The sequence below is a fragment of the Aspergillus multicolor genome, assembly GCF_047715735.1.
Source record: "Aspergillus multicolor strain CBS 133.54 unplaced genomic scaffold BDW74scaffold_29, whole genome shotgun sequence".
NCBI classification, from domain to species: Eukaryota; Fungi; Ascomycota; class Eurotiomycetes; order Eurotiales; family Aspergillaceae; genus Aspergillus; species Aspergillus multicolor.
The window spans coordinates 13,588-35,042 of NW_027395980.1; the positions used below are offsets into that span (position 1 = coordinate 13,588).

General features: G+C 51.4%; 8 protein-coding genes across 8 annotated transcripts; 5 read left to right on the forward strand and 3 right to left on the reverse strand.

The window, feature by feature from the left end:
- Positions 1–515: 515 nt before the first annotated feature.
- BDW74DRAFT_181557 (uncharacterized protein) lies at positions 516–977 on the forward strand (the record flags this gene model as incomplete). The annotated part of the gene is made up of 1 exon (XM_073730056.1): positions 516–977. One exon carries the CDS (start codon positions 516–518, stop codon positions 975–977), a length of 462 nt encoding a protein of 153 aa, XP_073580274.1.
- Positions 978–5,433: 4,456 nt separating this feature from the next.
- BDW74DRAFT_187207 (polysaccharide lyase family 1 protein) lies at positions 5,434–6,711 on the forward strand (the record flags this gene model as incomplete). The annotated part of the gene is made up of 4 exons (XM_073731425.1): positions 5,434–5,627; positions 5,674–5,817; positions 5,866–5,991; positions 6,042–6,711. The coding sequence occupies 4 exons, from the start codon at positions 5,434–5,436 to the stop codon at positions 6,709–6,711; spliced, it is 1,134 nt and encodes a 377-aa protein (XP_073580275.1).
- A 232-nt stretch (positions 6,712–6,943) lies between these two features.
- On the reverse strand, positions 6,944–8,619 carry BDW74DRAFT_170018 (sugar porter family MFS transporter; the record flags this gene model as incomplete). Its single annotated transcript, XM_073727090.1, has 2 exons — positions 6,944–8,089; positions 8,170–8,619. 2 exons carry the CDS (start codon positions 8,617–8,619, stop codon positions 6,944–6,946), a joined length of 1,596 nt encoding a protein of 531 aa, XP_073580276.1.
- Positions 8,620–9,600: 981 nt separating this feature from the next.
- Positions 9,601–10,969, forward strand: BDW74DRAFT_170019 (lactonase family protein; the record flags this gene model as incomplete). Its single annotated transcript, XM_073727091.1, has 4 exons — positions 9,601–9,874; positions 9,934–9,974; positions 10,044–10,371; positions 10,425–10,969. The coding sequence occupies 4 exons, from the start codon at positions 9,601–9,603 to the stop codon at positions 10,967–10,969; spliced, it is 1,188 nt and encodes a 395-aa protein (XP_073580277.1).
- A 694-nt stretch (positions 10,970–11,663) lies between these two features.
- BDW74DRAFT_181562 (putative glycerol dehydrogenase (GCY1)) lies at positions 11,664–12,830 on the forward strand (the record flags this gene model as incomplete). The annotated part of the gene is made up of 5 exons (XM_073730057.1): positions 11,664–11,809; positions 11,868–11,875; positions 11,939–12,096; positions 12,153–12,182; positions 12,252–12,830. The coding sequence occupies 5 exons, from the start codon at positions 11,664–11,666 to the stop codon at positions 12,828–12,830; spliced, it is 921 nt and encodes a 306-aa protein (XP_073580278.1).
- A 565-nt stretch (positions 12,831–13,395) lies between these two features.
- BDW74DRAFT_187208 (flavin-containing monooxygenase) lies at positions 13,396–15,315 on the reverse strand (the record flags this gene model as incomplete). Its single annotated transcript, XM_073731426.1, has 1 exon — positions 13,396–15,315. One exon carries the CDS (start codon positions 15,313–15,315, stop codon positions 13,396–13,398), a length of 1,920 nt encoding a protein of 639 aa, XP_073580279.1.
- Positions 15,316–15,537: 222 nt separating this feature from the next.
- On the forward strand, positions 15,538–18,917 carry BDW74DRAFT_187209 (uncharacterized protein; the record flags this gene model as incomplete). The annotated part of the gene is made up of 16 exons (XM_073731427.1): positions 15,538–15,646; positions 15,700–15,735; positions 15,791–15,886; positions 15,917–16,389; positions 16,439–16,653; positions 16,703–16,961; positions 17,017–17,039; positions 17,087–17,159; positions 17,210–17,331; positions 17,386–17,499; positions 17,545–17,613; positions 17,664–17,805; positions 17,858–18,001; positions 18,061–18,132; positions 18,195–18,698; positions 18,761–18,917. 16 exons carry the CDS (start codon positions 15,538–15,540, stop codon positions 18,830–18,832), a joined length of 2,523 nt encoding a protein of 840 aa, XP_073580280.1. The 3' UTR covers positions 18,833–18,917.
- Positions 18,918–19,341: 424 nt separating this feature from the next.
- BDW74DRAFT_187212 (putative NAD binding Rossmann fold oxidoreductase) lies at positions 19,342–20,812 on the reverse strand (the record flags this gene model as incomplete). The annotated part of the gene is made up of 4 exons (XM_073731428.1): positions 20,336–20,812; positions 20,165–20,276; positions 19,940–20,103; positions 19,342–19,875 (listed from the first exon to the last, which is right to left on the reverse strand). Exons 1-4 carry the CDS (start codon positions 20,618–20,620, stop codon positions 19,342–19,344), a joined length of 1,095 nt encoding a protein of 364 aa, XP_073580281.1. The 5' UTR covers positions 20,621–20,812.
- Positions 20,813–21,455: the final 643 nt, after the last annotated feature.

Below are 21,455 nucleotides of genomic sequence, written 5' to 3' on the forward strand. Positions count from 1 at the left end.
CTCTGATGTGGGTATAACCACCACTTCATCCGGGGTAATGATATTGCTATGCAATTGGACTAATAAAACCAGGCTCAGCGAGAGCTCGAAGAGCATGTCTACTCGTTGGTTGAGCTGTAGTAGACAGGTCTGCAATTGTTCGCGGCTTTTGGGAAGAGTGTATGCATGGGGACTGTGAACCACTACAACTCAGTGCAATCGTCGCTTCAGCAATAACACCAAGACCAATGGTGATCAGATTGAGGCTGACGTCCATATGCCCAAGGAACAATACATTGCGGAAGCCAGTGAGGATGACATTAATCCGGCCTTCTATCGCAATATTACTCAAAAGTCAGACCGCAAACGTCACTACCGTGCCAGTGTCGAGTCCACAACTCCCTGCGTCGTTCAACGCGTCGGTCCCAGTCACTAAGAACAGTGACTATACCGATAGTATTAAGCGTGATGGTCTGCTACTACTGCATGCAGCTTACGAGAACATTAGATGAACTGGAAGTCTGGCCCCTAACCTTATGGCTACCATTGCCGTTGGCCAGTTCGAGGCAACCACCGCTCCGCTGCGAGGCCTGCTCACGCGTATTTTCAAGCCGTTCGCTGTTGCGAGTCCGATACCACGCCTGCTAATTGGCCGAATGTGCCCGGGTGGAATGTGCGTCTCACCGGCCTTTTCTACCATTGACGATGCGCTTGAGTTACACCATCATTATACGCCGGTGTATATTCCTTACGACATGCCACAGATTGCAGCTCAGGCCCTTATCTTGGGCTGTCTCCCCGGTGGTGCTGCGACGTACGGTTGGCGCTATCGGCCCGGTTGCAATGATGATCCGCGTGCCGGATATATACCTGCTTATGCGCGTAAATGGTACCCGGGTGATGATATCGAAATACTTGTCATTGCGAAACGGCCGGCCGAGTACTGGGTTTTCGGAGGCGCAGCTTTGACTCTGTCCAGGCTGGCTCCGCTGGAATAATGCGCCCGGCGGCGTTTTGGTTGTTCCTTGATGGATGAAGCTTAAATCTGTGGCGGTATTAGGTCACGTCTGCGTTGAACCAGTCGCATCGGATCGCTATCTTGGCCCTGGCTTCAAGCCTGTCGAAGCCACCACGTACAACGAAGGCCACAATTTGCACGCCCATCGCTGGGCAGAGGATGCTTCAAATGAGCGAAAGCCCCATATTCGTTACCCTGAGCTTTCCGGGTGTCAGATGGGCGAGTGCGTGGAAGCCGCAGTTGAGTTGTTCTGTCTACAGAACGGCGATGACCTGGATCTGGGCCGCGGTTCAGTACTGGTCCCCACCCGTGCGCCCAGTCTTCTGTATGATTAGTGTCGAATAAAATCATAACCGATTGGCGTCACCTGGATGCTGCACACATCCGCGTGTTTAACCTTGTTGCTGTGCTTAAACGTATGGCCGCTGATAGCGGGCAACCACTTGAGGTCCATAGTTTTTGTATCGTCTTTTTGCAGCGATTTGGCGGTTGTCTCTAGTTCCGCAACACGTTCGGTTTCGATGGTACTGCCACATTCTCCCTGCCCTGGTTTCGGTTGAACACCCTTATCACGTTGATCACTGGCATACATGTTATGGCAGAGAAAGCTCCACACCAGTCAACACTAACCCGCCTGAACAGACTGCACCGCCTCAGCAAAAATGTTGCCAAAATGCATGTAGTACATATGTTCGCATCTGTTGGTCGGCGAATCTGGCCGGATATTCTCGATTTCTGTTATCTTAATCTTAGTCAATTGGCCTCATCACTTCCTCGTGGTCTTCAACCGTTGACTTACGTACAGAATGGGGGGCGCTATCTCCTTAAGGCTCCAAACTGCCAGATCCTTGAGTCCGTGCAGCGCCTCAGGGGTACAACACAGTCCACTGCCTATCATGGGTATAATATTCTTGGGGGTGGGGAGGTTACGCCTGCTGGTGACGTTGAGGTTAACTCGCGGAATACAAACGTGGCCGCTCTGGACGCTGGGGTACGCTCTACCTGGCTCTTGAGTGGTACAGCTTCTGTCCATGACTATATGCCGGTCGATTTCGCCCGGTTATTGACCTTGATAGGCCTTCCTACTCCACTTTCCTCGCGCCGGTCTTTCTCCGCACGCGGATTAGGAGTGTCATATTGTCTCCTGGTCCATCTGGACGCAATGTCCTTGGCCACGGCAAGAACGACAATCTTGACCGGCCCCCGTGCGGGTACATGGGGGGTATGCGACACATTACCGCAGCGACAGCATGCAAAGATAGCGCGGTAGCACTAGAGCCTTGTGAATTACATGGGAAATAGCTAATAGCATACTGACTAAGGAGAATAAACATCAATATGATTCGGGGATTCTCGCTCTAGGCACACCATCCTCCCTAACTCACTTTTATTTGCCGATCCAGGGTAGAGGAATATATAATACGTGGCACCGAGCTCGCGCGACTATAGCTAACAAGTAGGGGACCAATAAAGACAACAATGGCCCCAACCGCAGTATGTCCCTCTGCCTTCTTTCTCGGCCGCCTACTGACCCCTGGGGGCAGGGAGTTAGACAACTCGCCAAACTGACTACCTGCCTGTTTGACGGGAACTTCTTCATACACACACATGTATGTTCCGTCGATTCAACACAGAACGCCTCAAGAAGGTTATTCGGAAAAGCTTTCCGATCGTCAATTCAAGCCGAAGTTGACCCTGCTACGTGCGCTCAGAGATATTGCGAGGTACTAGTAAACCCAATCTCACCTTATCTATCACACTCCGTACTTCGTTAACGACAATCTCAACCAAGGGGTTTCTCTTGATAATAATAATAATGAACACTTGAAGTACATACGACCACAGAGTGCCGAGAACAGGGCTTCCCGTCCGCTCAGCTGTACTTAATCCAGTTCAAGAGCCTTTGGAATCCAAAGGAAATCCTGTATTTCAGCATAAAAACCGGGTGTTGGGAAACAAAGTTGGGAAACTAGAAAAGAAAGTGTGGAGTCCTTATAAATAGCTAAATACTTTTTTAAACTAGACCTATTCTTCCTGCCAGCCTAGGAAGGTCTAGCCACCCAGAACTCTTTTGAATTTAACTCTAATTAATTAGCAGAAGTTAATCATGGGGGTAAAATCAACTGGTAACTTTACTAAATAATAAGGAAGATAATACATTATATACACTTGCTTAAATATTTTAATATCAACATGGTAACTTTGTGCTTAAGTATTAAAATCTACAAAGCCACTGGTTCTCCAGCCAATTTAAAGTAAAAGTAAAACTATAACATATTTAACCTTATGCTAATGCTATTTAATCCTTGTCCTGTCTTGCATATGGGTTTCTACGGCCATTACCACCACAAACACACCAAACAAAAAACATACAACAGCTAGGATTCGCATGTGGTCACCCACCATACTACTAACCAGTCGGCGTGTGGCAATAACGCAGCATGCTATTTATTTTAGCCCGGATTCAAGCCGTCCTTTGCAAACTATAAATGGCCAGTGCCGGCTGGAGATATTACCTAGTACTTAAACGCTCTTTTTAACTAAATACCATAATAGCAATGTTAATACTTAGTTTAGCTATCCTATGGATACTAGCGGCATAGGTCCTCTGCAAGGCTGTTAACCTCTTTATACTCCTCTCCTACCTTATTAAGCCACGCGTGTTTATCCTCTTTAATATTTTTAATAAGCCTAATAACTAGGAATTTCTAACATGCTACCTTCTTTATAATAATTAATTCTAGACTAAGGGTCTTATAGTGTTAAATATTTACCTAGCTCCGTGATAAAGTCTACCTAGAGGATTTACTGCAGGTAAGTAATATATATAATAATATTATAATAACCCTTAACTAGCATACTCCTCCTAACTTATAGTATCCCTTTATAAACTACTTTTAGAGCATCCTGCGCAAGGGAGCTAAGGTAATATTCCCGGGGCATTACACCGCTCTTTGCAATCTATGTTGCTCATATAGAATCGCGGAATCATAAAGTGGCAATATGTATCCCGTGTACGCTAAACCCTACAATCCGCGGAGCGTGCCCAGCCCAGCTTATGGAATAGGATATCGTCCGATGGAGCCGGCAGATTTAGAGCCCGGCTCAGGTATGCGCGAATGTCTTACCGCAACTTGGCAGAGCACCCACTGAACTAGTCGGATCGGAGGTTGATAGTACTCCGGCATGAAGAGAGGTGTGTGAGTATATATGCTATGTGGTGAGTTTGATAGGAGTAGGGCTGATTTTTCTCAATGTCATAGGAGGAAGATATGCAATATTTCGATACCCGAGTTTCCGCAGTTTCATGGGAAAACTGAAAATGCGGTCTCAGAGGATCTGACTCCATACTATGGCCAGTATTAAGGTCCCGCATACTTCGTAATCGTACCTAGTTTGTCGAGAGGGTCATCCGATGCGCCGAATGTTTCCCGAGGGTCCTCTTGGCTTATATCGCGCACCAAGATTCTGTCAAAATGTCAGTAATTAGACTTAATATACGATAGATTAACGTACGATAGCTCTGCATCTCGAAGCTCGGCAGGGGAACAGCGTGGATACTTGCCTAGAGAAGGGCTGCAGCCACGATGCTTGGCAACGATGGCTGATATCCACGCATGGATCGGTGTAGAGCTTAAATCTATAGTAGTTGATCATTTTGATCGACAAAGTCAAGGTATTCTTGGGGTTAAGATGTGCATGTCAACAAACCGATCGGCAAATAGGACATCTGAGACGAACAACAGGATCATCAGGGACAGGGTTCGACTATTGAACCCCTGGAGGATATTCCCGAGCTCGGGATAATCAACTCGGCCACTGTATATTGACATCATATTGCAAGTCTTTTATCCCAGGACACCAGGGTTTCTAGCTTAGACTCCTCTGAGTTAGCGAGCACTATCGGGCCCACTCCTTAATCTGTCATCGGATGCCGGTGGAGCCCAACCATATCGGTGAGAGATAGAGAATAATCGTCCAGGGGTATGAGCATGTAAGGGGTATGGCCATGGAAACACACACAAATCAAGCCTCTCTTATGACAAGTTTCATCATTTTCCTGCATCTTTTGGTGTCTGGCAGGGGTTCGCTAGCGACTCGCAGCAGCAGGATTCCGTCTGTCATGAAACTGACGGTGACCCACAGTTCCAAAGAGCCGGTGAGACATCTCTCAGCCCAGTGAAACCTTCAATCTCCGGAAGATATTAAGGGTGATCCGACTAAGCCCAAAGCAGGGGCGGAATCGGTGGAATCAAGGTCCCCATTAATCTATACAACGCACCTGTAGACTCCACCGAACGCCACTGCAGGGATATCCTCGGCTCTTGCAGCACTTTATCGACTCGCATGGCGTGAGGCACAGCTATAAAAGGTGGCTAAGATCCCTGTAGAAGAAATCATCATCAACTTCCTCAGCACCATCAACTTTGTGCAAGATGAAGTTTTCCGCATTTACCTTGTTGGCTGCAGCCGCCACCGCCGCGGCTACCAGTGTATCTGGCGCCGCTGAGGGTTTTGCCAAGGGCGTGACTGGAGGTGGCAGTGCCTCTCCTGTCTACCCCAGCACCAACGATGAGCTGGTCTCCTACCTTGGCGATGACGAGGCCCGTGTCATTGTCCTCACCAAGACGTACGTCCGCCAAACTCTTCTACTGAGATAAAACTAACTCGTATAGCTTCGACTTCCGCGGCACCGAGGGCACCACCACCGCCAAGGGCTGCTCCCCCTGGGGCACTGCGTCTGGCTGCCAGCTCGCCATTAACAAGGACGGCTGGTGTGACAACTACCAGCCGGATGCTCCCCAGACCACCATCACTTAGTGAGTCGGCCACTCCTTGACACTGCATCACCCCGCTAACAGAAACAGCGACGCCGCCGGCATGCTCGGCATCACCGTCAAGTCCAACAAGTCCCTGATCGGCCAGGGCAGCAAGGGCGCCATCAAGGGCAAGGGTATCCGCATCGTCAACGGCGCCCAGAACGTCATCGTCCAGTGAGTCTTCTTATCCCCCCTTCCTATCTTTCCCCTACTAACCGCGTTAGAAACATCGCCATCACCGACATCAACCCGCAGTACGTCTGGGGCGGCGATGCCATCACCCTCAACGACGTCGACATGGTCTGGATCGACCACGTCACGACCGCCCGCATCGCCCGCCAGCACATCGTCCTCGGCACAAACGCCTGCAACCGCGTCACCATCTCCAACAACTACTTCAACGGCGTCTCCGACTGGTCCGCCACCTGCGACGGCTACCACTACTGGGGCCTGTACCTGGACGGCTCGAACGACATGGTCACGCTCAAGGGCAACTACATCCACCACTTCTCCGGCCGCAGCCCCAAGGTCGGCGGCAACACGCTCCTGCACGCCGTCAACAACTACTGGTACGACAGCACCGGGCACGCGTTTGAGATTGGTGCCGGTGCCTCTGTCCTCGCTGAGGGCAATGTCTTCCAGAACATCAATGCGCCTGTTGAGGCCAGCAGTCTTGCTGGTAACCTTTTCACTTCTCCCAACACTGGCACTAACGCCGTTTGCTCTTCTTACCTGGGACACACGTGCCAGATTAACGGCTTTGGATCCTCGGGCTCTTTCAGCCAGGCGGATGAGGGATTCCTTGCTAACTTCAAGGGCAAGAATGTTGCTAGTGCGAGTGCGTACAGTGCTGCCCAGAGCGTTCCTAACAATGCTGGTCAGGGAAAGCTCTAAGCTTGGACTCTAGCTGAGCTGAGTTGAATTGAGACGGAGCCAGGTGTTTCGGCTGCCGGACAGTGTACTTATAGATTTTCGTTCGTTCGCTAGGTAGACTTGTGCTATCGTGCGCTTTTTTCAATAATAGACTTTATAGACCAAGACCTTCAAAATCCGGAGTAACTTAGACCATATTCTGGCTGACTTTGTATCACCTTGCATCAAGTGAGGGAACCTATCTGAATCTTACTTAGACACTGGACATCCTCAACCCCTCCCTCCCAAGAAAAGCCGCCTCCGCCTCCCTCATAATTTCATTCTCCTCCTGGCTACTGACATCCCCGAAGACCTCATCAATCTGCTCAAGCGTCTTCCCACTCGTCTCAGGCACAAGGAAAAAAGCCCAAATACCGGCAAGCACACACCACACCGCGAAGAAGATATAGGTGCCGTAGGTAATATCCGCCATCATTGGCGGCGTGACAAGCCCAACAACGAAGTTGCTTAGCCAATTCACACACGTCGACAACGCCACCCCCTTCGACCGAATCGCATTTGGAAACACCTCAGACGGCAAAGCCCATCCAAGAGGGGAGTACGTGTTGCCGAAGATCAGGATGAACAAGAACGCCATAGCCACGCACGCCCATCCAGCAGAGGTATTAGTCCACCCCTGCGACCCGTACACAGCAGACAGCGCCGCAATAACGATATAGCAAGCGCCCATGCCGAACCCACCAAAGATAGCCAGCGGCCGTCGACCAACTTTATCAATGATCAGGAAGCAGATGATAACCGTAAGCAGATGGAGACAATTAAACACGCCCGACAGAATGAGCGACATATCGCCTTTCTGCCCAATCGACTCGAACAGCGTCGGCGCGTAGTAGATAAACGCATTGATGCCCACGAACTGTTGGAAGAAGGTCACGCCCACGCCGACAATAGTCCGCTTCCAGGTCCGCTTGTTGAATAGGCTCGCCCAGAGAAGCGCTTGCCTTTTAACTCCGCGAGTATCAGGATATTGATGCGTCTCAATGAGCTGCTGGAATTTCACCTCCGTGACGATCCCCCTGAACTCAGCCTGCACTTTGCCGTCTGACGCCGGCAACCCGCGCAACTTGCTCAGACTCGCAAGGCACTCGTCGTCTCGTCCGACCAGGGCAAGCCACCGCGGCGAGTACGGGAAGAAGTGGATGAATATGCCCAACAACGTCGCGCTGACCATCTGCAGTCCGAAGGGGAGGCGGAACGAAACCTCGCTGTCGATGAGCCGCGTCCCGAATGTTATCCAGTATGCGATGACCGACCCGGATACCACGCAGATGGATTCGAGGACGAGGAGGGTCCCGCGCAGGTGTGGGGGGGATATTTCGGCTATGTAGAGCGGGGCTCCCTTTGCACACATATTAGCAAGATCATTCCGGTATACAGTCAATGGAATGGAGGGTAGGGGAAAGAATAGTATATGATTACCATCGCCAACGTCCCAACCCCCACACCCCCAATCGCCCTTCCCGCCACGAGCACCCCATAACTCCTCGCAACCGTCTGAATAACGGCCCCAACATCGAATATAACGACCACAACGGTAAGCGCCCACTTCCGTGAAATTCGATCCGCCAGGTCCGGCATGAACAGGCACCCCACGAACGCACCAAGCAGTAACATGCCTGTCATGAACCCCTTGCCGAACTCGGTCTCTGTCCCTGGGATTGCGGTGTGGAATTGCGGCATCACGTTGATTATCGAGATTACGCCTTGATCGTAGCCGAAGCTGAAGCCGCCGAGGGAGGCGAGACCGGCTGCGCCTAGGACGTAGGGGGAGCTCACGAGGCCGCGGATTCCGTTTGGGCCGTAAGAAGGAAGAGTGGAGATGGCGCCTTCATCGTGTTCAAGGGTTGGGTTGTCATCTTTGGCGGGCATTGGGTCTTTAGTAAAATCGTGCTCCATTGTTGAATCCGACCCGGGATATTGGACGTATGGTGGATGTATGTTTATATACGTTGTCCGGGGGCGTTGATACTACTATGGTAGAACGTGGGGGTCGCAGATGGGGTACCCCGGCCGGGGTACTCCAAGCCACCAGTACTGTGAGATGGCAAATCACACAATGGATATGCCCTGACGCTGGCATTTGAGCGTGGGGGTGGCATCCCCTTCCCCCCACGCGTAGGTTAGACATATCGCTGCCGGAGATAATGGTTGCGCTGTAAGCACGGCCTTGGCTGGTCCTTGGTCTACAGTCTGATACATTACAGGTCAGCTTGCCTAGTCAGATAAGGATAGCGTGTACCCATACATGTATTTCATGCTTTATTGACAATACGTTTTGTGTAAGGGTCTACTGGTACCATAGGTCCACACAACGGTTGCCGTACAGTGTACGAAGTCTTGGTTAAAATGTCTACCTCATGAGCTCAGCACGCTAATCCTGCCTGTAGGTGATCGTGTTGCCTGGATGCAGGTGTACTCTTTATGCCATGCTGGAATCATTTGTGGGCGCCCTGGGTCCCCGCAAATTCTACATAGTTAAAGGCACTCGGCAAGCCACGTCAGAATTGCAATCGGGCAGGTTCGGGAAAGAAGCATTAAGTCCCTTCGGATCAATGACGAGCCCTGTACTATGCTATGCGATACCTTGCCATTTCTGCGGGTCAGATCAGTACCTAGGTAAGGTATCGCGTGAGGTCGATGCCGATCGGACGTATCCAGTCGTAGCCCTAAAACCGGACATAAGGGGATCAGTATGTCCGACCGCGTTAGTAGAGTTGACCAGCAACGCAATACAGTCTCAGGGTCCGCTGCCCGAAGGCTCTTGCAAGCCTATTTGGATTGCTCGAATGATATAGTGAGTTGGAAAGAAATTATCCATTCGCTTCTATTGAACCCTTTACCAGGTACATTATGCAGCATAAGCTTTTAGTATCCGGCGACCGGGCCTCCTTCACCACTCTTTCTCTTGACCTCACCAAGAAAGAACTGAATATCCTCGCCGAGTATCCCGCTCCGTACAATGCCTCCTGGGTAGAACCAGTTTCGTCTCAAGGGAGCATTGACCGTTCGATTGGGCTTTCCGAGGGCGACGAGTCGGGCCTACTGTACACCTTCGAGATCGACCACAATGCAAAGACTTACAGTATTACAAGCCAGCAGGCGACGCTAGGTGCTCCAGGGCACTGTGAGTAGTATATTGGTGTGCAGGGTGCTTCATCAATGCTAAAGGGATTTGCTTCCTAGTTATAACATTATGCGATGGCTCTGCGCTTGCGCTCGCTACTGTGAGTTCAACCAATCCAATTTTTTCACCCCTCCGTTTTCTTGCTAACCAGTGGCGCTCATGCATATAGTACCTAGGTGGCTCCATCGCGCTATACCCCATCACAACCACCAAACAAAAACAACTCTTACTCAAAGATACGCCCCGAACAGAACTCCTTCCTCCATTCCCGTACGCCTCGAGCGCAGACAGACACGGCCCCATCAAATCTCGCCAGCGCCAATGCCACATCCACCAGATCCTCGAAGATAACAAGGGCCTGCTCTACGCCCCAGATCTCGGCTCAGACAGGGTGTGGATTCTCCGGCGCGCAACTGACGGCATGGATCTTGAAATAGCCGGCTGGCTGCAATGCCCGCCGGGCACGGGCGCGAGACATGCTGTTTTTACGCCGGATGGTATGGACCCTTCTTTCCAGACTCACCGCACCTATACTAACTTTTGGTGACAGAGGAACTCATTTATGTGATCGGCGAGCTCTCGCACACAGTAATCGCGTTCGACCTCTCTGCGTGCGATGGTCCCGCAGAGGGTATCCAGCCCATACCCGGCTTCGCACCGAATATCATTCCGCCAAGTGTCCAACCGTTCCATGCATCGAGTATGGATTCCGCTGAGATATGTATACATCCGTCAATTCCGAATGTTCTCTACGTCAGCAATCGATGGGAACGGCACATTGCCCTCCACGACACGAATCCTGTGGTTCGAGTTGCATTTAGAGACGCTCAACTACCGCCCGGAGACGCTGTGGCAATCATTTTGCTCTCGGACGACGGGAAGCAAGTACAGAAAATCAAGCACGTCCGCACAAATGTTGATGTCATTCGTGGCATGAGGCTTAGTGGTGATGGGCGCTATGTTGTTGTTGCTGGGCAGGAGGGTGGCGGTGTGGAGGTTTATGAGATTAGTGGGGAGAGGGGGGATGCTTGGACAAAGGTTGCTGGACTAGCTGAGGGGGTGGAGGGGGGGATTAAGCATGCTGTTTGGCTGTAATTAGATACCTTCCAAGATTACTTATAGCAGAGAATGTAGTGGGCTTTCGCGAAGTTGGTGCTTTGATAACCTTAAGAAGGACCACCGTTACAACAGCGTTTAAAGAGGAATTCTTTGATTTACTTGTTGCTGGAATCGCGATGATTGAGAGTCACTACCATTATATATCCTGATTAAATGTTTCGTAATTCAAGTCGAAGTATAATCTGTCTGCAATATAATATTTTTACGCTATGCCAAGTCAATGTGTGAGGGAAAGCAGGGAAAATATATATTCCCATGCCATGTTGAAATACCAGTCTATAACTATCCGCAACCACATCATAAACAAATGTATTTCAGCATATACTCCAGACCACATCATTCCTCCTTGTCATATACTCCGTAGGATACAGGTACTGTTGCTGTGCTCTGTAGGGCGGACCGGGGGAGTAACGCCGATACCGAACTATTCTGGTATCGGACTTAATCGGCACTTAGGGCTGATCGGCACCGGCGTCGGCGTCGGCGTCGACATTTGGCCTAACCAAGGATTCTCGATGAGCAGGACGGCCCGGCCATTGAGGAAACCATCGATTCGGGAAGCCCCAGCCTCAGCTTGGCTTAAAGCCCGTAAAGCCTAGTATCATTGTGATGCCAAAGGTCTTGAATCTTACCTAAATGTTCACGGACCTTACTGCTAAGCAACAGCAAAATGGCACCCCCCACCCACTTCAAACTCAACACGGGCGCTCTGATCCCCGCCGTTGGTCTGGGAACATGGAAATCAGAGCCGGGCGAGGTTGCGCAGGCCGTATCCTTTGCTCTCAAGAGTGGCTATAGACATATTGATGCCGCCTTGTGAGTCTACTTTGCTCTAAGATCGTACCGATGCAGTTACCGCTAACGAGATATACAGGATTTATGGTATGCCAGTATTCCCCATTACAACCCAGGGTATTATGTGGTAGGTATTAACATGGGACCCAGGCAACGAGCACGAAGTCGGCCAAGGCATAAGGGACAGCGGTGTTCCTCGCTCCGAAATCTTCATCACCAGCAAGCTGTGGAACACGGACCATCCGAACGTCAAGGAAGGTCTACAGAAGACTCTCGATGCGCTGGGGACGGATTATCTTGACCTCTACGTATGCCATCGAATACCCACCCATCTCAACAGAATCAAATTGACACCAGTTGACAGCTAATCCACTGGCCCGTCCGTCTCGTCCCGGTCCGTCCCTCCCCAAATCCTTCTATACCCTACCTACCATACCCAATCCCACAAACTTAACAGCCATAGAACGAAACAAGCGCCCTCCTCCCCACAAACCCGGACGGAACGCGCTCCGTCGACCGCAGCTGGTCCATGAGCAGCACCTGGGCGCAAATGGAAGAAATCTACCGCAGCGGAAAAGCGAAAGCAATCGGGGTCGCAAACTGGTCAATCCCGTACCTGGAGGAGCTCTCTAAGACATGGACTGTCGTGCCAGCCGTGAACCAAGTCGAGCTGCACCCGTTCCTCCCGCAGCATGAACTCCGGGCCTACTGTGAAGGGTTAGGGATTCTGCTAGAGGCGTACTCACCCCTCGGGTCGACTGGTGCACCGATTATGGAGGATGCCGAGATCCAAGGTATCGCGGAGAAGAAGGGCGTTTCCCCTGCGACGGTGTTGATTAGTTACCATGTTAACAAGGGGGTTGTGGTTCTGCCGAAGAGTGTTAGTGAGAAGAGGATCAAGAGTAATCTTGAGGTCGTGGAGCTTTGGGAGCAGGAGTTGGAGGTTCTTGATGGGTTGGCGGCGAAGGGGAAAGCGAAGAGGATCAATACGCCGCTTTGGGGGTGGGATCTGGGTTTTAGCAATTGGTATGGGCCTGCTTAGAGTTTTCTAGATATCCAGTTCTTTGAGATAAATTTGAGCCAGGGTTGCAATAGGGCCATTGCGTATACGTACTTTATTTAAATCCGGCTTCCGCTAGATCTATGTGCATACCCATCATAGAGATATGGTAGTTGTGGTGAATTTAGATCATAGATCTTCATCAATGCTACCTATACCATCGACCCCTATCATCTCATTTGGTGCCATATCTTGTCAATGTCCCACCCAATGACTACCGGATGAAGGTGCCATGGGTTGTTGTAGGTAAAGACAGAGCTGCTATCGGAGGACTACCTACATAATGCAGTGAACTGCATGGTATGTAATACACTCTACCAATCTATATGTTCCCTTATTAGACCAAGAGTCACAATAGGAATATAGTTTTGTTCGAGTGTAAGACTTGATAGGTACCGAGAATCCATAATCTATCGAAATGAGCAAGGATGGCAAATGAGCACGATGGAAGATGTAATGAAAAGCTATCTGCAGCTGGTGCGATCAGGTAAAACCCACAGAGCTTGTTAGAACTTAAACATTTTCATTCCGGAGTCAAAGAACATATCTAATCCTTATACGGTGCGGGCGAAACCCCCTCAACCAACCCCTTCAACCTCATCGCCAATAACTTACTGTGAAATCTAGTATACGGCAAATACCCAACCATGATCCACAAATCCTTGACCCCAGTCTCACGATACGCACCCCTAAACTCCCCCTCCTCATCAATTCCCCAGATAGGACCACAGCGGTCCGCAATGTCACTGCCCAATGTCGCTCGCACAGAGTCAATGGTATTCCAGAACCCGGTTGCGAAAACAACAAGGTCGAATTCGCGTTCGCGGCCACCGCTGAGAATGACTTTGTTCTCAGTGAATTGCTCGATGTACCCCTGTGCAACTTTGATCTTGCCGTTGATGATGTGCTCACATGCACCCGCGTCGAAGTAGAAGCCCCCGTTGCGCGTTTGGCCGAGGGTAGACCCGCCTGTTCCACGCTGGCCGCGCCAGGTCTTGAGACCTTTCTCGTGCAGTGCATCGAGGAGACGACGGTCTAGCTGTTCGAGAACTGCGGCGTTCCGACGCGCAAGTTCCTCACCTGGTCCGATGGGCATCGCGAAGAAGAGCCGGTCTTGTTCCTCCAGGCTTGGTCTGTTGCCAGCCGCATCGGGCGCATATGAGCCGATTGTGCGCGGAACAGAGTGCGTCAGGGACATGATGTAGGTAGGTGATCGTTGAAGCAGGGTGACGTCGATGCCACGACGGGATGCGTCGAAGGCTGTGTCGAAGCCTGAAGAGGAGGTGCCCACGACACAGACTTTCTTCCCGACAAAGGCGGCGGAGCTGTCGTGGGCTGTGGAGTGGCGGATTGTGCCCTTGAACGAGTCCATACCAGGCACGGAGGGAGTGTAGGGGACGCCGCACAGGGATGTGGCCATGACGAGTTGTTTCGGGTGGAGAGTTCGTGTTTCATTACCCCCTTTGTTGATGGTAACAGTCCAGCTCTTTTGAGCATCCTTTTCCGCCTTGACGACAGATGACTTTGTCCAAATATTCAGTTCCAGTGCCGAAGCGTACCACTCCATATACGCGCCTTGCTTCTGCGCAGGGGTGTACGTCGGCCACCGCTTGGGATAAGGGAAGTAGGGTAGGTCGTCAGCCCAGTGGGGGAAGTGCAGAGATAGATACTCGTATCGCTTCTTCCAGACGTCGCCGATCTCATCGCTGCGCTCGATGATGAGGGTGTCCATGCCGAGGGCTTTGCAGCGGGCGGCCAGTGCAAGACCGTTCTGGCCACCCCCAATGATTAAGACCTCTGGGTTTGCTGCATCGACATCCGCTGATCGTTGCTTTTCCCAGCTCACGGGGCCGGTCATGTGTCCGTCTGCAACGGAGACTTCGGGGAATTGCTTGAGTTCTTCGGCAACGGTGTGCATCGTGTAGATCTTCCAGCCGTCATTGGTGAGAACAGCGTTAATCACTGCGGAAGCAAGCACAAGCTCGGTCTCAAAAGACACGACGATCTGCAACTGGGCGAAGTCTGGGTAAGGACGGGCGATGGTGGGGGCCGGTGTCAAGAATTTGAAGTTGGTGGCTTTTGTGCGAGGAAAGAGGCTGCTGGCTGCTTTGAGGATAGCCGGCTGGAAGTTGAACGTGCGGTAGTCCCATGTATAGACAAGTTTGTCACGCCAGACACCGTACTCGAGGAATAGGTCAGCGAATGCTTGGGCATTGCCGGTGCCCATGGTCTCCGTGAGCCGCGCCACGAGCGCCTCAGCCTCTTTCTGGGCATTGCAATTGGTTGGTACCTCTATTCCCAGTACTTCTGATGTCGGAAGCGAGTGATTGTACTTGAAGTCGTACATAAAGTTGTCGTCGACTGGAGGCTTCGGGGGAGGCGTCAGCTCGCGGGCGAGGACCTGCGGCTTGATGTCGGAAATGGTGGCATTGCTGCCGGGGAAGGATGCATGCATATCAAGTGCCATGGTGACAGTAAGGTGTTAGATGTTTGCATGCTCTGTCCATCGGCGACATTTTCTCTTCTCTCTTTTCTAGGGCTCAGCGTCTTGTTATGTCTGAGGGACCGGAGATAGGCCGGATGACTCAGCCAAGTAAGTCCGAGTTATGGTCACATGACCGGGCGAAATGATTGCCCATCGGAGAACTTGCCCCTCACTTCTCCCCTCCTCGCGAATTCACATCATACAATGACCATCAATTCAAGACCCGAAGGCTCGGGAAGAGACCTTCAGATTGATGATGAACCGAGGGTGACCAAAAAGCAGCGGCGGCAACGGCCGTCTCACAGCTGTGCAGGTCGGTACCCATGCTTGGGTCTGTCCTGAGGCAGAGCTAATGTCCGATGTTAGAATGTCGCAGGCTGAAAATGAAATGCGATCGGAAGGGTAATTACTATGCCGTCCACATGAAGATTATCTTTCGGCTGAAAGACTATTCCAGTGCCGTGCTCGAACTGTGTCCGCCGACGCCGGGTGGAATTCTGTACCCCAGCACCCTCGCGGTTTGTGGCCCACAATCCACCTGAGAAAGTACGAAGTACGGCAGCTAACCGGCGCTGAAGTGGAGGATCCGATGTGCGTCCAGTTCAGCGGCAAGATTCTCAACCGCCGACGATACCCGAAGAAAGTGGCGGCTTCTCACCCACCTCCCTTGACCTTGGCCACCAGCCCTTACGGCAGGAACGACTGGCGCACCATAACGGGACATCACAACGTGACACTCCCAGTTGTACTTTGAATTATCTGGACCCCACTCCGAGTCAGCAGCGAAACCTGACCACCAGGCGGGGTGACTTCGAACAACTGGCCGTTCTGGCCCGCGCGCTACAGTCAGCGCCTGTACACACGTCTCCCTTAGCGGCTTCTGACCAGGGAGCTGGATCCGAAAACAACGAACCAAACAGACCTAGTGGCTTAAGTCACCGCAGTTCCATCTCACAGACTGTCGGCGAAAGTGGGTCATATGGCACATTGATGTTAGGTAAAGGAGGCCGGTCCAAGTACTTGGGCCCGACCGCAGGGAGCGAATGGTTGAGAGAAGTAAGTATACTCCTTGGGGGTTAATGCAAATGCTAGAACATTATGCTAGACAGAAGCACAAGATGGAGCCGAAAGCCCACCACTCACTCGCGCCCCCTCGCCAAAAATACCTCAAGCTTCTGCTGCGTTCCAGACCCCTCCCATCGCCTTCCCATTCAATGCTTCAGCAGCCCACATCAGTACTCGAGAACTGTTGTCACGCCTCCCGCCCAAAGAGGAGGCTGAGACTCTGGTTGAATCCTATTACCGCTATTGCTCTTGGCAGTGAGTTTCCAGCGGCCTTAGTGATAGATGGAATTCTAACAAGGCATAGCCATGATGTCGCTCCCAAGGGTGGATTTCAGAAAACGTTTGATCGGGTCTATCACCTCGTAGACGCGGTCGTCATGACTCCCTCTGTCAACCCGCAGGAGGTAGCGCTTGTCTTTATCATATTAGCCCATGGCACCATGTTCAACATTGAGATGCCCAACTACGATCCCTCTGCCGAGGAATGGCTACACCTCTCTGAACAAGCCCTTGTCAAAGGGCACTTCCTTTCCAACAACATGGTCCCAGGGCTGCAGACCTTAGTGGGTTTTAGTTCTCTCTCCAACCGCAGTTCTCCAAGTCGCTAACTGCTACCAGCATCTGATGGCCCACCTGCATCTGTGCGTAAGCTCCGACAGACTCCTTTCCGTTAGTGACAATTAAGTAGGATGTTGGACAAAGGTGGGCGCGGTGACAATGCCTGGCCGCTGTGGGGTCTTGTTATGCGATTGATTCAAGCCGTAAGCATAGTTTCTAAAGGAGAGACCACCTAGTACTAACTGCTATCTAGATGGGCATGCATCGAGACGGTACCCGCTGGAACCTCCCGCCTGACATCGTCGAGGAACGACGGAAGGTGTTCTGGGAGTGCAACTCCGCCGATATCTTTCAGGCGCATTGTTTCTCAAGACCGTAAGACGGCACAAGCCTGTCTTTTCTACATTCTACAATACTCAGTCTGATTAGGTCTGCCATCAACCCAGAGCACTGTGACGTTGGCTTCCCATCGGAACCGCCTAACGCAAACGGTGAAAAGAGCTACTCTATTCTCCGATTCGAACTCTCGCAACTGTCATCCGAGTAGGCATCTCACTGCATCCACTAGTTGTAACTAACCCGGTTTAGGATCCTTAATATGGCGATGAAGGTGCAACAACCCGCGTACTCCGCCGTCATAGACCTCGATCTCAGACTGTATGCCATCTAAATCTACTCACGAAAGATTTACACGCTGACTACCATAGCGCTGAGTTTGAACAAGCCCTCCCATTCTCAATCCGCAGTCGAGCCGCGTTGCTTGCAATGCCCTCACGCTACCCTCAGTTTGAAGCTGCGATTGAGGTCTCTCCAGAGCCGTCACAGAGACTGATCCTGAAATCCTTCCAAGTGCGTCTGGATATTTTAAAATTTACCTGAGAGCTAATTCTAAAATGACCAGCAAATGAATCTTGCGCTGAACATCTCCGAAACCATCATCAATCTCCACCGTCCGTATTATGCAAAGGCACTTTACGCAGATAATGGCGACAGTGTCAAGTCTGTCTACGCGCTTTCTTTTCTCACTGTGATAGAACGCTGCGCGGTAAGTAGCCCCGTCTAGTCCCTCTTCCGTTGAGCGAGATGAACTGACGTCTTAATAAGATTATCATCACCCTGGTCAATGACATTCATACCCGTTTTCCCGCTGTCAGCACTAGGCAATGGAACCTATGGGTAAGTCCACCGTCCGAACAAATATCTACAAGACTCCCAAAACTCAATCCATTGCCTTGTAGTTTCATGTGTTTGGATCCGCGCTATGCCTAGGAACGCTAGTACTGCGGGATCCGGCGAACCCCATGGCAACCTTCGTCCTCACACAGCTCGACATGGCCATTAGCCTCTTCACCTCGTTAATCCAGCACGGCGCAAATACGCCTCGCTACTGCCGGAACCTGCAGTGGCTGATGAAATTGCGTTCTCGCGCCTCGACTAAGATTTCCGCGGTGTCCAACGCACATTCTAGCCACTCGCAGCGTGATAACCAACAAGAGACGGGTAGAGACAGGCAGGGAAGCGAAGACGTTGAGCTCCTCGGCTGGCGGACACGGCTCATCGAGCGAGCTGATAAGCACATTATATGGACTATACAGCACGGTGAAGCCTCAGGCGCTGCTGTAGATACGGGCTCGAACCCGTCACCCGACGACCAGAACTTCGGTCTCGGTTTCTTGAATCCTGGGTTTGCCGATATAACCACCTCAATTCCGGATTTCGCAGTGACTGATGGGCTGGGACTGGTACGTTTTAGTTCTACTGTCAGTATTTGCTTCTGAGCTGGCCTCTGACGAGATGACGATAGGTGCAGGGGCAGGACTTTTGGGACCCGATGCTTCTGCAGGATATATTGGATGCTCCCGCTCCACATGGGTAGATGAATAAATCCCCAAAGACTAACTTTATGGAAACACTTAGATATAGATCCCCAGGCGCATATCAGCAATAGATACTTACGTTCGACCGCGTGAATTCCAATGGCTAGTCAGGTAGTAGAGAGTCTACCATCCCCGTCTGTTGGTCTCTTGTAAGAGTTTTATAGTTGCTTAAATATGCTTTAAGCTTACCTTGGTGGCCTATTGTTGCTGATTATCTTGCGCAGCTTTGAGAGTGATCACTTGCTGTTACTTAAGGTTGCCTTGGTGCTCGACCGCAGGGCCGGACATGACCCCAACCCTCCATGTAAATTTGGGTTTTGTCATCAAAATTAGACTGGAAGAAGTGAGTATCTAATATGGATTGGAATGGTCGATTTGCCTTCATATGTCCCCAGCCGACTCGAAGATCCAGCTATTTACCTAGATATAATCCCGGACAACATGATAACGAGCCCAAAGGAAAAGCGATGCAAATAATCAACATTGATTTTAACTCGCTACAACCAAGCTACGACTTCCCAGCCTCAAGCATCGGCATCCCCTCCTCATCAAAATAAACAGCCACCCCCTCGCGGAAAGAAAACTGCAACGCCGCCGCAATCTTCGCGGCCTCGAACGCGTCTTCCGGAGAACAAGTCAACTTTTTCCCATCAAGCACTGCGTCGGCAAACTCCGCAAGATCATTCACGAAAGACCGGTCATACAGCGCGAACGCATCGGGCGTCGTCTCCGTGCGCACCCCATGCCCATCACGGACCTCGACGCGGTTGAGCGCTGAGTTCCCGCTAATCACAGTATGGGCTTTCATCCCGCAGACGCGCGTACCCCCTTCGAAGCCGTTTGTAAGTGTGCGCCCGACGTGCGTGGTTAGGATGGACCCGTTGGCGAACTCGACCATTCCCCAACCGTTGTCGGCGTCCTGGGACTGAGCGAGGTCGGTGTAGACGGCGCGCTGACCAAAGGCGATTACGCGGTTGACTTGTTTTTTTGTTCCTGGGGGGAGACTGAAGGAGGGGGTTAGGTAGTATCGGGCTATGTCGATCTACATCAGGTGTATAATATTAGCTGAGAACGAAACGGGGTGGAAGGGGGACGAGGGGACGCACATCGTGCACACCCATATCAACGAAGATCCCGCCGGATTGTGCCGAGAATCGGACGAAGAAGCCGGTTGGATCTTGCTGGTCGAGGCAGGAGGTTTCGACGGCGTGGATTGTGCCCAGGTCGCCTTTTTCGACCATTTCCTTTACGGCGCGGTAGGAGTTGTCGTCTAGCAAACTGAAAGTCAACCCAGCTCAAAGTACAAAAGGAATGCGCCAATGGCTACTCACATCTTCGGCAAAACGGCACTAAGAACTTCAGATGCGGCTTTGAGGCAGCCTTCGCCAGAACTTCTTGTGTTGTAGCAACATCTACGGAGATGGGCTTCTCGCACATAACATGCTGAGCACCAAACAAGCATTAGCTCAACATTCCGAACGAGTCAGATGCGGCAAACTCACCAGTCCTAACTCCAGCGCCCTCATAACAAGCGGCGCATGCGTAGCCGTAGCCGTTGAGATAAGCACCGCCTGCGCACTGCTCTTCTGCATACAATCCTCCGGGTCCGCAAAGAACTGTACGGAGGCTGGAAGGTTGTTCGCAGCCCACTCATTACTACCGGGTTTCGTGTCGCATGCCGCGACGAGCTCGATGCGCGGCTGTTGGAACGACAGAATGCGGGCGCGGATTGCACCCAGGCGACCAAGGCCAATGAGGGCGAGTTTGAGACGAGGTTGGGACGCCATAGCCTTTGGTATTTCCCTGTTCTCGTTATTGGTAGATGACCTTGGGAGATGTAGTTGACAGTGGAGGAGCTACTTTATCATGATATTGCAGTGTCCGGGCCCGGTGTGGTTGGTGTACTTGCTGCAGTACCACGTGAATAATCCCGTCGCTTCTGAAGACACCCGACCGATGTCCGAGCAGCTGGCCTAATGCCCAGGAAGCACTGTTCTTAGCGGTAGAGCTATTTCAAGGTCGTTGAGGCATCGGTCCGTTGCACGTAGCCTAAGTCCGATCCTGATTCATAGGGTTTTATACCCGATCGGACATCGGACGTATAGGGTACGTACCTATATGCAAGGTGTGGGGTTACAGCCATGAAACACGCTTGAATCCAGCACCGTGTCATGGTCAACGGACTACCTTAGTTTCCCAAGATTGGCCTGGACCCCGACGTCCACTTGATGGCGTCTCCTCGGGCCTCCAAGGTCGGAATGCTGGGGTTTTACTGGGCATTACGTTGTTTAGATTTAATGCAACGGACTAAGGCATAGGTAACCCAGTCCCCCAAGTAACGTCGAAGACACTTGACAAGTTATTCTTCCAGGATTGAGCGTGTATTGAATGAAACAAGCATTTTTGAAGTTAGGTATGATGTGCAAGCTTTTTCAACAACCGAGATTTCACCCGCTCCCCTCCCGTACAGTATCCCTCCTGCCAGGCTTGTAAGATTTTAGAGAGTTGTCTAAGCCTGCGACCGACCATGTTGAATGTTTGTTGCGTGATAGTACCGGGACGAATGAAGGGCCAATTGGCGCCCCGACCACCGTGCATTGCCAATCTACCTAGTGGTGAATG